The sequence below is a fragment of the Vicia villosa genome, unplaced genomic scaffold, assembly GCF_029867415.1.
Source record: "Vicia villosa cultivar HV-30 ecotype Madison, WI unplaced genomic scaffold, Vvil1.0 ctg.000141F_1_1_1, whole genome shotgun sequence".
NCBI lineage: Eukaryota > Viridiplantae > Streptophyta > Magnoliopsida > Fabales > Fabaceae > Vicia > Vicia villosa.
The window spans coordinates 362,567-377,369 of NW_026705032.1; the positions used below are offsets into that span (position 1 = coordinate 362,567).

At 38.0% G+C, this 14,803-nt stretch overlaps 1 protein-coding gene and 1 pseudogene across 1 annotated transcript; both read left to right on the plus strand.

Moving 5' to 3' along the window:
* Positions 1 to 708: 708 nt before the first annotated feature.
* On the plus strand, positions 709 to 2,140 carry LOC131624573 (ATP-dependent DNA helicase pfh1-like). The gene is made up of 3 exons (XM_058895521.1): positions 709 to 1,201; positions 1,281 to 1,840; positions 2,069 to 2,140. Exons 1-3 carry the CDS (start codon positions 709 to 711, stop codon positions 2,138 to 2,140), a joined length of 1,125 nt encoding a protein of 374 aa, XP_058751504.1.
* A 4,309-nt stretch (positions 2,141 to 6,449) lies between these two features.
* Positions 6,450 to 12,638, plus strand: LOC131624574 (cytosolic sulfotransferase 7-like; annotated as a pseudogene).
* The last annotated feature ends 2,165 nt before the right edge of the window (positions 12,639 to 14,803 follow it).

Consider the following 14,803-nt stretch of genomic DNA (forward strand, 5'->3'; position numbering starts at 1 on the left):
CAGAGACGCTCACGTCAAGGTATACACACTCAACGGCCTATCATCCCGGTACAGCCGAGTTTAAGTACGATTCCAAACTTATCTTATGTAGATGATGTTATTCATTCTATGTCTGCACACAATCCTTCAAATGGAACCCTTGCATCCTCTAACTATCAGTGCTTGGAAAATTCTGTTGACCCTTTAATGGTTAGAAAGAAGAGGAGGATAATCTTGTCTAACAAAAGGAATACACCTAATAATGCAAACAAGGAAAATATATCCCAAACCGGACAATCTGTTTTAACCATAACTCAAACACCGACATCCGCTCAGCGTTTACCACTAACTGCTAATCCATCTAACTTCATGAACACAGCCCCGTCCCAGAGACATGTACGTCAACCTATATCTCATAAAAAACCCAGGTTACATTTGAATTCTGGAAATAACTTACTTGCCAGTTTCAACCAAACTGTTCCACCTTCTTGCAACACCAACGAGGCATCTACTTCTAACGCACCTATTAACTATCATACTGTGACCTCTAATTTAACCACAACAGCTCATTATTCAGACGATGCAAATTCTAATTCTGAAGATGATTTGAACTTGTGTAGTAGTTCTGGTGATGAAGAACTTGATAATGAACCTTTAGTTGATTCGCATCTCGAAGGTATGTTTGCCTACCAAGCAAATCTTAAGTTGTTTCAAATATTTTAACTACTTATGCATTTGATTCTAATCATTCTGGATAATGCAAAGGACGTGTTTGGTGGCAAGGTAGTTATGTTCGGCGGTGATTTTAGACAGATTTTGCCCGTTGTGCCCAAAGGGAGTCGCTCAGATATCGTACATTCTGCCATTAATGCTTCTTACATATGGCGTGATGTTCAAGTGTTTACCTTAACGCAAAATATGCGACTTCAGTCCGGGCCAAATGAATATGAAAAGAAAGAAATTGCAGAATTCTCAAAATGGCTGTTGCAAATAGGTGAAGGAAAACTTTCTGAGCCAAATGATGGATTCGCTGACATTGCATTTCCACCGGAACTATTAATTACAGATTATGACGACCCCGTTGTTGCCATTGTCAGTAGTACATACCCCGATTTTATCCTTCATTACCAGACTAACGACTACCTCAAAAGTCGCGCGATACTTGCTTCTACATTAGAAGTTGTTGATCAGATAAACAATCATGTCCTTGATTTGATGCCAGGTTGTCATACTCTTCCCATGCCTTCAAAGTCTCTTTTATATTAATTAAATTCACTAACAGACCATTATTTTTTGTGTAGGGGAGATAAAAGATTATTACAGCTCAAATATTGTTGATAAGTCCGAGATTCATGACACCAATGTAGTCGATATCCTCACACCTGAGTTTCTCAGTTCACTAAGTACTTCGGGGTTACCTAACCATCACATTAAGTTGAAGGTTGGAACACCTGTTATGCTTATGCAAAACATCGATCAATCGGAGGGTTTGTGTAACGGCACTCGAGTAATGATAACTAAGATGGCCAACCATGTCATCGAAGCGAGAGTAATGGTCGGAAAAGGTTATGGAAACTTGGTGTACATCCCTCGAATGGATATGTCACCCTCACAATCCCATTGGCCTTTCAAACTCCAACGGCGTCAATTTCCAATAGTGGTCTCGTATGCAATGACGATCAACAAGTCTCAAGGACAGTCTCTAGATACAGTGGGACTTTACTTGCCAAGAGACGTATTCACTCATGGGCAAATATATGTTGCAATATCAAGGGTCACAACAAAACAAGGAATAAAAATATTGGTATACGATGAAAATGACAAGTTCAAGTCGACAACTACCAATGTTGTTTACAAAGAGGTTTTCAACAATATCTAAATGCAAGCCCATGGTTTCAGGTAACACTTTTTTTACGTCTCCGCCCAATTTATTATACAATACTTACAATTCCATGTCCATATAGGTTTAACGGTATGTAGAATTTACATATTGGATTTGCAGTCACTATTGTAACTACACACCTAAAACCCTGCATTTATAAATATGTTCATTTTTTTTAATGATCAACTTTGCTGTTATGCATTTCAGGTTGGTTTAATAAGTGCTCTTATTCATGATATTAAAAGGCAACCCGCAGAATCAAGTTCTATTGGTGGATAATGCAGACCCGTGCTGTTGTAGTTTACATTCCAGCCATTTAGTTCTATTGGTCTTAATTTTGTTTTTTTATGTCTGTTTCAATGTCTGCAAATCCTGTACACTGTAATATTGAAAAACCTGAATATCACCAACTGTTTTATCTTCATTTAAACATAGACGAAATTGAAGTTACAGAATTTAGGTTGCCATGACATACACCTATATATTTCTTAAGTGTATGGGTATAAATATACATAACACCTTCGGTTCAAAGAAGTAACATCAAATCTAAATTGAAGTCTATCGCCGTCTTTGAAGTTATTGGCCTTGTAGAACTCATCCCATCCATTGCCTAACTTCATGCGCAGAGGTGCTCCAAAATTTAACACCGACATCGAACAAGGCATCCCGTTGTCACCATACAACACAATATATTCATATACATGCTCTATTAGTGTGGTTGCAAAATTCTCCTGCAATTTCTATAATCCAATGATTAATTAGTTGTTGAAATTCTATTATATCTTATGTCTAAAAAAAATTAAAACAGGTTAGCAAAACTTTTACTCAACAAATTTTGGCAGATCTACGCTGAACGGAGGCAAGATGACGTCAAACACATGTATATCCTTGTGAATAACATATCTACTGTGAAATCGTGGTAAATCCTGTTGTCTCACTGCCTCCTTAATTGATAAAAGACCATAGTTGTTGTTACCATAATAACCCACTGTCAAAACAACTTCAGCAGGTAGATTGTAATAACATTGGAGACAAGGCCAGCCACTAATAATGATTGGGTGAAAAGACTTTTGGTTATATATCAGTTCGTGGTGAACACCTTGTCTATTCAAGATTGTCCAACTTTTAGATATTTCATCTCCTTTCCTTTGAACAAATGCTAGGTCAATTTATGGATACAACTACAAATATATTGCATACTCACAATTATCAACATTCTAATATAAAGTTGAAGCGAAAATAATGTTAGAAAATATTAAAAATAACCAAAATAATTTATGAACCTATGAGGCAACTTTTGCAATTACCAAATAGTCAATCATTTATGAATGCATAAGAACTCCACACAGATCCATGTTGTAGTTTCCTCCAAACAAGCTGTTTAATAAAAAGTTTTCCTGCTTGCTTTGAAAAACATCTTGTGGGAGAGCTTCTATTTATTACCAATTTTTTACACCAAATGAAAGTTGATTCACGTGTGAACAGTATGTCTTAATTGCTTTTGACATGAACATGTGATATCTCCTCATTTTAATAAACTTTTCATTTCTTATGCATTTGTCTTATAGTGTAAAAAGGAATATGGTTGTAGAAGTACTTTCCATTCTTTTTCACATGTGCACAATAATAGCTTCCACAAAACAATTTTTCAACCACTTTTGCTTCCAATTTTCGGAAAGGGGTCCACCGTTAATATCAACATGTGATATGTCCTCAATTGAATAAACTTTTGCTTTTTTTTACATTTGGCTTGTACTCTAAAAAGGAATATGTTCTTCTAATCAAAATCAATGCTCTTTCAAGTATGCACATTTATTATAGAACATATATGGACAATTTTTCAACCACTTGTGGTCTTTACTTTTTGGAAATGGGTCCACCTTTTAATCTATATTTTTAAATGAAACAAAAGCACATGTCAATGCAATATCCTATTATAATATTTAGCATTCTACAAAATTTTCATTGTTTAAACCAACAACGTGGCTCCATGCAAGTCATGCATGTACACTCATGAAAATTGAGTTTTGTTATAGAAGTAAAAGTACAAATTACTTGAATGTCAATACATCCCAATCAACACATGTTTTCTACCAACTTTCTTCAATCAATTACAATATAAACCATAATGTTATAGTAGATAAAACATGTATTAAATACAATATAACTGCAGTCTAAATTAAAACATATACCATAATATTACATGTACCATAATATTAGGAGTTTCAACTTCAGAAATACTTCTGTTACATTGTTTTAAAAACATTTAAACTGGCTGGATATGTCAATCTAAATCATGCCCTAAGCACTTGCTCAGATACAATTCACAGCATTTTGATTCAATGGTAGCAAACAAACTAAAGTTAAACCTAACATTAATAAAACTAACAAAATAAACACATAAAACATCAATACAATATTGTAGATAACCATCCATCACCATCAAACTCACATAAACATCCATCACCATCAAACTCGCATTACTTTCTTCAGCAACTACTTCAAAGGACCATGTTTGTTATGCATTCTTACCGGTTCAATATACTGACGACAATTTTTTCTGCCAGAGGCACCCTTAAAAGGAATCCAACCCTGTCTCCTCTCTTAATGTCCATACTCTTTGCAAAATTGTACCAACCTTGCCCAATAAACCTCTCCACACCATATCGTCTCACCGCCCGGTGCAACACACAGTCATAATCTATCCCAGTATCAGAGTCGGCTATTTGAATCCGTTCATGACCAGTCATTAAACACTTCTTAATGACTTTCTGGGGAAGTTGTTGCAAATAACATGTTAACAGTTATGGAGTTAGTATACATCATATGATGTGGATGTTTTAAAGGCAGTGATGTGTAGTCCAAGTGATCCAAATTGTTTGTGAATAACAAAGTGCAAAATATCCACATCAAAAAAGTTTTATGTGGAGCAGGTTATCAAATTCAAGCATGCATCTTAGATCTTTACGGACAACTTTGGTGTCTAACCTATCTCTTGAATATATCATGTTATCCAAACTTATATATTTTCAAAATAGTTCTTTATTTTAATAGCATACTCTATCAACATGTTAAAGGACACTAAATTGGGATCATGATCAAACTCTATTAACACAATCTTATCAACTATCAGCAACTAAGCATGCTTGAAATAGAGCTTGAAATAGATTGTGTGTGCTTATATGTTGCAGACATATAAAATGGAGTGAATTATCTTGTGGTGCATACTTTGTGTTCACAAAACAAACTTCAGATTATTCAAACCATTAGGGAAAAATAAAATAGTATGACAAACATGCTGATTTAAAATGCTAAATACTAAATTAATATGATCACTCTATTAACATGGAGCGATCAAACTCTTTTATATAAATAATTATCAGAATAAATAATTTTCAGAATATAAAAAATAAAAAGGACACTAAATTGGGATCATGATCAAACTCTATTAACACAATCTTATCAACTATCAGCAACTAAGCATGCTTGAAATAGAGCTTGAAATAGATTGTGTGAGCTTATGTGTTGCAGACATATAAAATGGAGTGAATTATCTTGTGGTGCATACTTTGTGTTCACAAAACAAACTTCAGATTATTCAAACCATTAGGGGAAAATAAAATAGTATGACAAACATGCTGTTTTAAAATGCTAAAGTTTGGTTCGAACAGATGACATATTGGATGTGAACAACTTTGTGCGAAAACGGTCACCTAAACCAAATAACTTACAAATACATTTCTCTGTACAACTCTCCCAGACATCTTCCTTCTCCAAGTAAAGACAGTTCCATAAATTCCATCATCTTCCTCTATGACTTCATCGTATTGGACCACCTCTTCTTCTTCATCGTCATATGTATCAGAACTGAAAGACCAATTTTATATCAAAACCATATAACACCTCTGAGATTTAAATATCACTAAACCAAATGATTGTAATAAACAATATCAAATATAACTATCAACACATGCAACAATGTAATAGTTACCTTTCACTGTCGGAAGATAGCACAACGAGGGGACGCTTTCTATCCCGATCAGACACAAACATATGTTCCTCGCGACCATGAGCACCTTCAGCAGCTACGCCTTTTCCCTTTTCCTCCTTAACCTTGCCAAGATCTCCATGCAATTGGGATTTTGCAGAAGGGCCGCATTTTTCTGTTACACTCTTTTTCTCCAGAAGAGGAGATGATTGACGCAATTCCTCGTACTGCGAATAGACCTGATCTAGCCTCATCCTTCTCCATGCTGCTTCTCGATCCATCTGGGCTTTGAAACTGCAGAAAGTAAATAAACCGTGATATCAGGTGTACATTTGTTGCTACCGAAAATGGAAGAACGAAACCCTAAAATATCAAATATGTCAAAAACAAACACACCTTTTGACTGGAGATGTTGAATCCTTATCGTTTGACATGTTTCCCAAGCTTTGAAGTTTTTGTAAATATTTGCTACACCGTTCGACTTCTGTAAGATAACAAACACTTAGGTATCCGGAGAAGTAAACGTAGCTTATAATTTTCTGGTCCTGATCGTTTATGGAGTAAACATAAAACGCCTCTTCAATTACTTCCTTTTACTTAATGACATTGGGCCTTCACATTATGCCATTGGGCCTTCAAGTTATGCTTCTTAAGACAACAATGTTAGATGACATTGGGCCTTCACGTTTTGCTTCTTTATGCTGCAATGTTATAATTTGGGCCCAAATTTCAATGGCCCATCCATTAAATTAATACATTTATTTTCTACACAATTTTATAAATATCAATTCTCCTTATTATAAAAAAATTTCTCAATAAGTCATATATGAAAAATTATATTTATTTTAATTATTTTTATTAGACAAAATTATATTTATTAATTTAAATGTATATTTGCACAAAATACGCGTCCCGTACCAGAACCCGTGCGTACGCACAGATTTGTTACTAATTATTAATATGCATCGTGTTACACCCATCCCCCTCTATCTGTCTGAGTCTGCATAAATAAATAATTTCAAATCTCAATACATTACAACATTAAATGATTCCATCTTTGAAGTGTATAATTATAATTACAAGAGATTCAGATTGGTTTGGTTCAGTATTAATAAAGTGTTTATAATTAATATGAATATAAATTGTAGTGATTGGTCTGTGGGTGGGACTGGGATTGTTAAACAAACATCAAGTTGCATTGCACAAGAAAAAATGGCATCTGAAAGTCCACTATGAATTACAGCTACAGCTCATCCCAAAATTAGATTATATACTTATATATTACTATAAATGTGAATCAACTTCAAGGATCTTAATCAACCTTCCTCCATATTAAGCCTTGAGCTATACCCATATACACTATTGCTAAATCAAGTGACACTGAAAACACTCTTGTGCCAATATACCTTCAAGAAACTGAATTAGATCAAGAATTCAAGGAGTTGATATCCACCTTGCCATTAGAAAAAGGTTGGATTAGACCTCATTTGCATCAATATCAAGGATTTTGGCTTTCCAAAGAGATTGTCCAAGGTACATTATCTTTTCATAAGAACTTCCAAGCCATTGATACTGATATTTTCATAATTACCACTCATAAATCAGGCACCACTTTGCTCAAAGCATTGACTTTTGCTTTGTTAAACCGCAACAAATATTAGAATATTGATCATGATAACATGCATCCTTTGCTCACTACCAACTCTCTTACTCTTATTCCCTTTATGGAGTGTGATCTTTATTATGACAAAGATTTTGTTCCTGATTTGAAAAGATTATCCCCTTCAAGACTCTTCTTTACACATCTTTCTTATGAATCATTCTCAAAATCAATGAAAGAGTCAACTTGCAAGGTGGTGTATCTATGTAGAGATCCTAAAGACACTGCATTTCTCAGATAAGCAAAGAGGAAAAAATAGAGAAACACTTCAACTGCAAGAGGCTTTTGATAGTTTTTGTAGAGGAGTGAGTCCTTATGGACCCTTTTGAGAACATGTTTTGGGATATTGGAAAGAAAGCTTGGAAAAGTCAAAGAAGGTGATGTTTTTAAAATATGAAGAAATGAAAATGAAGCCTCAATTTTATTTAAATGAGCTTGCTGAATTTTGGGAATGTCCATTTTCAGAAGAAGAAGAATCCAAAGTGTCATTGATTATATATTAAATTTGTGTAGTTTTAAGATATTGGACAATTTGGAGGTCAATAAGTCAGGAAAAATATTGAAAGATTTAGAAAGCAAATCATTTTGAGAATTTCTTTAGCCACCTCCTAACCTTCTTGCCCACCCCTAGTGAATTTACCACACTACCCCTTGTTTCGGAAGTTCATTTCCGAAAAGGTACTTTTTTTTGCAAAAAAGGTGTTTTCGGAAATGAACTTCCGAAAAAGTGTTTTTTTTAATATAAAAAATTGATTTCGGAGATGCATCTCCGAAATAAAGTTAAATTTTCAGAAAATGTGGTGTTTCGGAAGTTCATCTCCGAGCGCACCCCCCATGATGGAATTCGGAAATGCACTTCCGAAGTTATGTCTGGACAGTAGCAAAATGAAAAATAACAACGATTCGCTTTATTTAATCGGGTGAAGATTACAACGATAATATTACTGAAAATCAAAGTTACATATTGTTGAACACGGGTAGGTGGGGATGAGTCAACATTTTGATAACGTCGTCCGCCGATCTTTGAAGTTTGGCGTCCAACTCGATCGGGCCTTTCGAAGAAAATCGGTCGAACGTTGTCCACATAACCGCTAAGTCTTCGTCGTTCTTGATCTCAAAAGGTGTGAACTTAATGTCTCCCTCGTCGTTAAGCGATGGAGAGCGGTACTCGAGCTTGACAACCTTTCGATTCTCGGGATAGCGCAAAAGCGTGTTGAGCGACGGTATCAATTCCGCAAACGGCGTGTCGCGCGAGAAGCGAAATTGGAACGGCATCGGGTAGCCGGTTTCAAAGTAGACGAATGCTAGGTGAGGGTAGGTTTGTGTCATTTGTGTTTTGTGGTGTGAAGAGGATGAAGAAGAGTGTGTGGTATTTATAGACTTATTGGAGCATTGATGCCCCAACAAACCTTATCCTGCCTCAGGGGACATTTCGGAAATGAACTTCCGAAAATAGGCTCCAGACATGTATATTTCGGAAGTTCATTTCCGAATTATGCAGAAAACAGACTTAAATTTTGCATTTTGTTGATTGCTTAGTGTTTTGTGTAAACAATACCAAAGGAATTCAAAATAGACATAAATTAGACATTGATGACATAAAACATACTTATATTATATATGTATTGAATCGGTCCGATTTTACATGATAAACAACAATACATACAAAAAATGATCGTTACAAACAAAAAACGATCCGGAACGAACTAAAATTCATCGAACCAATCGGTGGATCCTAAGTCCAAAATAGGCACGTTCTTCGAACGCTCTCTATTTTGCTCGCGCTCCTTGCTCATCATTTCTTCAAACTCCGCCATCCTCGCAACGAACGGATCCGGCCAAGTCTCCGCCTCATTTGAACGATGTGCCGTCCATTGACAAGAAGTAGCCGGTATAGGACAACCCGGTTTCAAAAACACTTGAACGAAGTGCCGCGATCGTAGATACCCGATGCATATGACGCGGCCCGACGCGTCCAACGGCGGTCGACTATGAAGTGGAAAGAAAGTCTCACATAATCCGAACCTCGTCAAATCGACGAACACCATATCATATGCACTTGCTATTAGATGACCCATCTCGGGGAATGACATCCACTTCGAAACCGGAGCGATACCGGTAAGTGATGGAACAAGTGCATCATGAATTTTTGCAAACTTTTCTTGATTTTCATATAGTCGGCCGTAGATATCCCGATACGAAGTCAACTCCGCAATGAGCTCCCGTCGGACTAAAGTGTGATTATTTTCCCCTTTACCGAGCAAACCCGCAACGGCCCGATATCCACAATTACCGTCGCCTCCAACATCAACGATGTTATCGATATATTTGTGCATGAAAAGTGGCATCTCATCAATGTAGACAATCGATGATTTTTTGATCGGCGGTGTGCGAGGTGGCTTCGAAATACGGGCTCCTTTGTTACCACTACACGTGGACTTCAGTGTCTCTTGAATTTCCGGCAACGATGAATCAACATGTTCGAAGTAGGAAGGAGATCGTTTTGTTGAATTGTCATCTTGTGTAATTTTTGACTTTTTCGGTGCACCTTTCGTCTTAACCGGTTGAGATGGCGGTTTCAAATCGGTGGTCTCCGGAAACGCGATCTTTCGCAATTGTTCTTTTATGTGCAATTTTGTTGTGTCGTCCGCCTTAGCAAACTTCTCCATTATCACTTCCAACTCGTCGGAGATGGTGATTTTGGAGTCATTTTCCTTCGGCGGGTCAAAATCATCAAAACGGAGTTTCTTCCAATGGTCGGCTACCTCATCCATGCGTATTGGTGAATTCAACTCCTTCTTTTTTGAAATTATACAAGCACACGGAAGGCCGTATGTAGTTCTAATGGTGCACCCACATAAAGAACTATCCGCCCCCGTGGTCTCCGACCGCTTAGCTTCATGAAACAAAAAATTCAAACCCGTTCGAGATATGTTGTAAATCAATTGGGAGAATAGAATTTGGCCCTTATACCGGTGTTCCATGACCGTCTTGCTCCGACCGAACGATGTTTGAATTTCATTGTGTTGATTTTCAAGCATTTGATTCACGGTGTCCCACCCGCGACACAAATCTCCCTTACTATCACCCAACCACCTCTTGAAGACCGCATGTGCGGATTCAACTCGGTTAGTCGTGGTGCAACCAAGATGTCTAACCCGATTTGTCCAAGCGCACACGACTTTTTCTCTAACTTTGTCAAGAATGGTGGATTCGACGTAATGACAAAATGTCCTAATGGAACCACACAAAGACCTAAAGTGTACCAATTTCTCGGTATAATCCTCTTCGGAGTATGCATCCAAAATTCCCCTCCATGCCGCCATTATCCTATCAACCACAACACCGGCTTTGACAAATTTACCATTTTCATCCAACCTATCTTTTGTCCCAACCGCGGGTTTCAACTTGCTTCTCACGTTGCAAGTTATGTGATACCGGCAAAGTAAAGCGGTAGATGTCGGGAAGACGGTATCGACCGCATTCATCAAAGCATTGTCCCGATCGGTGACAACGACGTTTGGCATAACCTCTTGATCAACTAACAAAGACTTGCAAATTCCCAAGGCCCACGTAAAGTTTTCTTCTTTTTCACACTCCAAAAAAGCAAACCCCACCGAATAAGTCTTGTCCGTCGAGGTCACACCGACGATCTCTAGAAGAGGAAGCCTATACTTGTTTGTCTTGTACGTCGAATCCATGACTAGAACGGTTGGAAATGTGTTGAACAATTTGATACTTTCGGGATGAGTCCAAAAAATATCACGCACGGTAACTTTGTCCTCAGAGGTTCGGAAGCTTGAAACGTAATTGTTATCGCCTAGAAGTTTCAAAAGTTGTTGCATTTCCGACCGAGGGCCCATATTCAAAACCTTGAGATTGTGCCGTTCATTGTAAACTTGCTTGATATTTGAAACGCTATCCGGTTTCTTACGCTTCAAATCGGCAAGTATGTTGCGAGGCGCCACTTTGACTATCGTTAGGTCCGATATCACATTCCTCTCTTCGCGGGACAAACGACACGCCATTGGATGCCCGTGTAACTTGACATCCAAGGCATGATTATGCATTCCACAAATTACGGTTAACCGCCACAAATCATCAACCCTCCGAGTGGCACGCAACTTAAACGGACACCCGCACTTTCTCGATCCCGTGTCCTCGTGTTTTAGCACACGGTTTGATTGCACATAACTACCACCACGTTCGCAATTCAAAACAACGAAAGCTTTCCGCCTACTATTTCCGTTGTCCGACCTTAAAATGACAATTCCAAATCCAAGTTTACTAGCTTCGTTTCGAACCCAATCAATCAATTGTTCTCGACTAACGAAGCTCCGATCATTTGTAAAATGTTGCCTAACATCGACCGCATTGATCATAGGAGTAGCGTCAATAACCGGATCGTTATTAACGTTGACAATTTCCGGATTTAATACTCCATCGTCTTGCACAATGTTGTCCGGATGCACCATACCTAGCAAATGCAAAAATTAGCAAAATTGGCCAAAACTGTTTTTTTTTAAACTGCCAGGGCATGTTTCGGAAGTTCATTTCCGAAATTTGTTAGGTAATATATTTCGGAAATGAACTTCCGAACCATATCAGTTTTCAGCATAAATTTGTTGAATCAATGTAGTGAAATAGGGGATGAAATGAGAGATGTTTACCTGAAATTGTAGCTTTCTATGCCCCCTTTAACGTGATCAACGGTTTGAAACTTGCTTTTAGGGCGAAAAATTGATGGAGATTGATAGGGTTTAGAGAGGGTTTTGATAAGTTTTTGGAGAAAAATGATGAAAAAGTGAAGGAGGGAAATTTGTATATGCAGCAACAGTTTCGGAAATGAACTTCCGAAAATATGCACGGATTTTGAATTTTTTTTAGTTCGGAAATGAATCTTCGAAAACATCAAATTTTTGATGTTTTCGGAGATTCATTTCCGAACTAAAAAAAAAAACAAAAAAAAAATAACTTCGGAGATGCATCTCCGAAGCAGGGGCAGTTTTGGGATTTCGCTGGGGGTTTCCCCCATAGGGAGGTGGGTAAAGAAAAATTCATCATTTTTCTGTCTTGGCAAAGTTGGAGATTAAATTTTTTTTCTCACAACCGAAATGATTGCGCGATAAAACACTATCACAGAAGAGAAATTGGTAAAACATGGGTTAAGATTTTAAAATTCTAATTTCTAAAAAACATTTTCGAATTTCTTTACGGTGATTCTTCACCGGTTAGGATGGGAGAAAGAGAAACAATCCCCCAAATTGAGTACGAATCATGTATTAAGAGTACAGGTCGAAATAAACAATTTTATCATAGTCCAATAATAACCAATAAATTTGATATTTAGATAATAAAAGTCATCTCAAACACAACCTCCAAAAATTTAGTGAATACTTGTGCGACCAAGTTCAACGAGTACATGTATTTACGTGAAATCTCTCTCTCTAGTTTTTCCCTAGGCTCTGCTAGGGTTTGTTTTTCTTCTCTTTTTGAGAAGCCTGATTCTCTTTTCCTGGTTGATTTTGTCCAACTATCTCTGGTTTCATTGGTTCAGAGTATTCACTGATATGGCGGGATCTGCGACTGGTCCTACGTTTGAAGGCATGTCGATTCACGACGAAGATATTGGCGAAGGGTTTTGTTTTGACGTAGGTGGAGACGGCGGAAGTGGAGAAAATTTGCAATACTGCCTCGTAGGAAGATTTTTGAGTGATAGACCGATTCATGTGAAATCTATGAAAGCTCGTATGGCGGACATTTGGAGGCCCGTTAAACAAGTCATGATTAAGGAGGCTACGGATGGCAGATTTTTGTTCCAATTTAACCACCGGTTGGATATGGAGGCGGCGTTGAAGGGTGGGCCTTGGACGTATGATAGCCATCTGCTGATCCTTGAGAAAGTGCAGCTGGGGGTTCAGATCGAAAATATCTCACTTTACCACGTGGATTTTTGGGTAAAAATTCATAATTTGCCGACAGGTTTTATGCTCGAGAAAGTAGGAAAGACAATAGCTAATTTTATTGGGTCTTTTGTGGAATATGATAAGAACAACAATTCTAGCTTTTGGAGACAATATATACGGGTGAGGATTAAAATTGATGTGCGGGTGCCGTTAAAGAAGAATACTAAAGTGAAGAACAAAGGTGGTGAGTGGTGCACTGTGAACTTTAAATATGAAAAATTGGGTCTTTCTGTTTTTTCTGTGGTATCCTAGGACACTCTGAGCATCGATGCGACGTCCGTTTCGCAATGGAAGATGATACGGGTCATAGGGATTGGTCAACAGACATCAGGGCAGAAATTAGAAGATTTGGAGGGGGAATTCTCGGTGGTTAAGAGAAGAAGAAGGGAGGAGTGTCCAACGTTCTGCTACAGGTTCTTCCTCCCAGGCGCGTGAGAATCAAGTGTCACAAGAGGAGAGTGAAATTCATGCGGAGTCAGTGCGGGACCCTCCCACTGTCCATGCTAGGGACAGGACTGTTTCGAATTTTAATGCGCAATCATTGGCTATTAACTCAGAGAATGTCGGCATTTATGTGCAATCTTCTCCTCATAATTACCAGTCCCTTACCATGCTGACCAACAATCACGCCCTCTGCCTTTGCCACATGTTACTTTGCCTGGTAGCTCTCTTCAGGTGGGCCCGAATGTTGTTTTCAGTGCTGCTTCAGTGGATAACGTCATTCTCTCCTCTAGTGTGTCTCAACCTTTATTACAACCAATATCCCAAATCCAAGGTGAGCCACCCCTGTCCCCTAGGAAATTCCTCATAAATGCTACAAATAAACATTCTCTCAAAAACCTGGTGTCTCAACAAAACCAAGCAGTGTCAGCATCTTTCATTAACCACCTACCCAACATAAATAGTCCCATTACATTACCTCAAATGCCCCCAACGTTCTCTCATATTGAGTCAAAACGTCATACTGTTCCCATCAACCCGCTATTAGGAAAGATTAAAACCAGTATTTCAAAAGCCAAAAAATCTACCACCAAATTTTCTAAACCAAATGTGTCCGGAACCAAACCTGTTATTCCCCCCAGTTTATCTATTTCTTCTTGCTCTTCTGACTCCAGCAATATTACCTCCCCAGAACTGTCACAGTTGGAAAAGAAACGGAGAAGAGATGACGACATTGTGAAGTTGGTTGCACCATGTGAGGAACAAAAGAATTTTTTATCGGCAAGTCCTGGCAGCCAAGACTGCCGGGACTAATGAAGATTCTTAGCTGGAATTGTCGGGGCTTGAGCAACCCGAGAGCGATTCCCAACTTGCGCACGCTTGCTCGA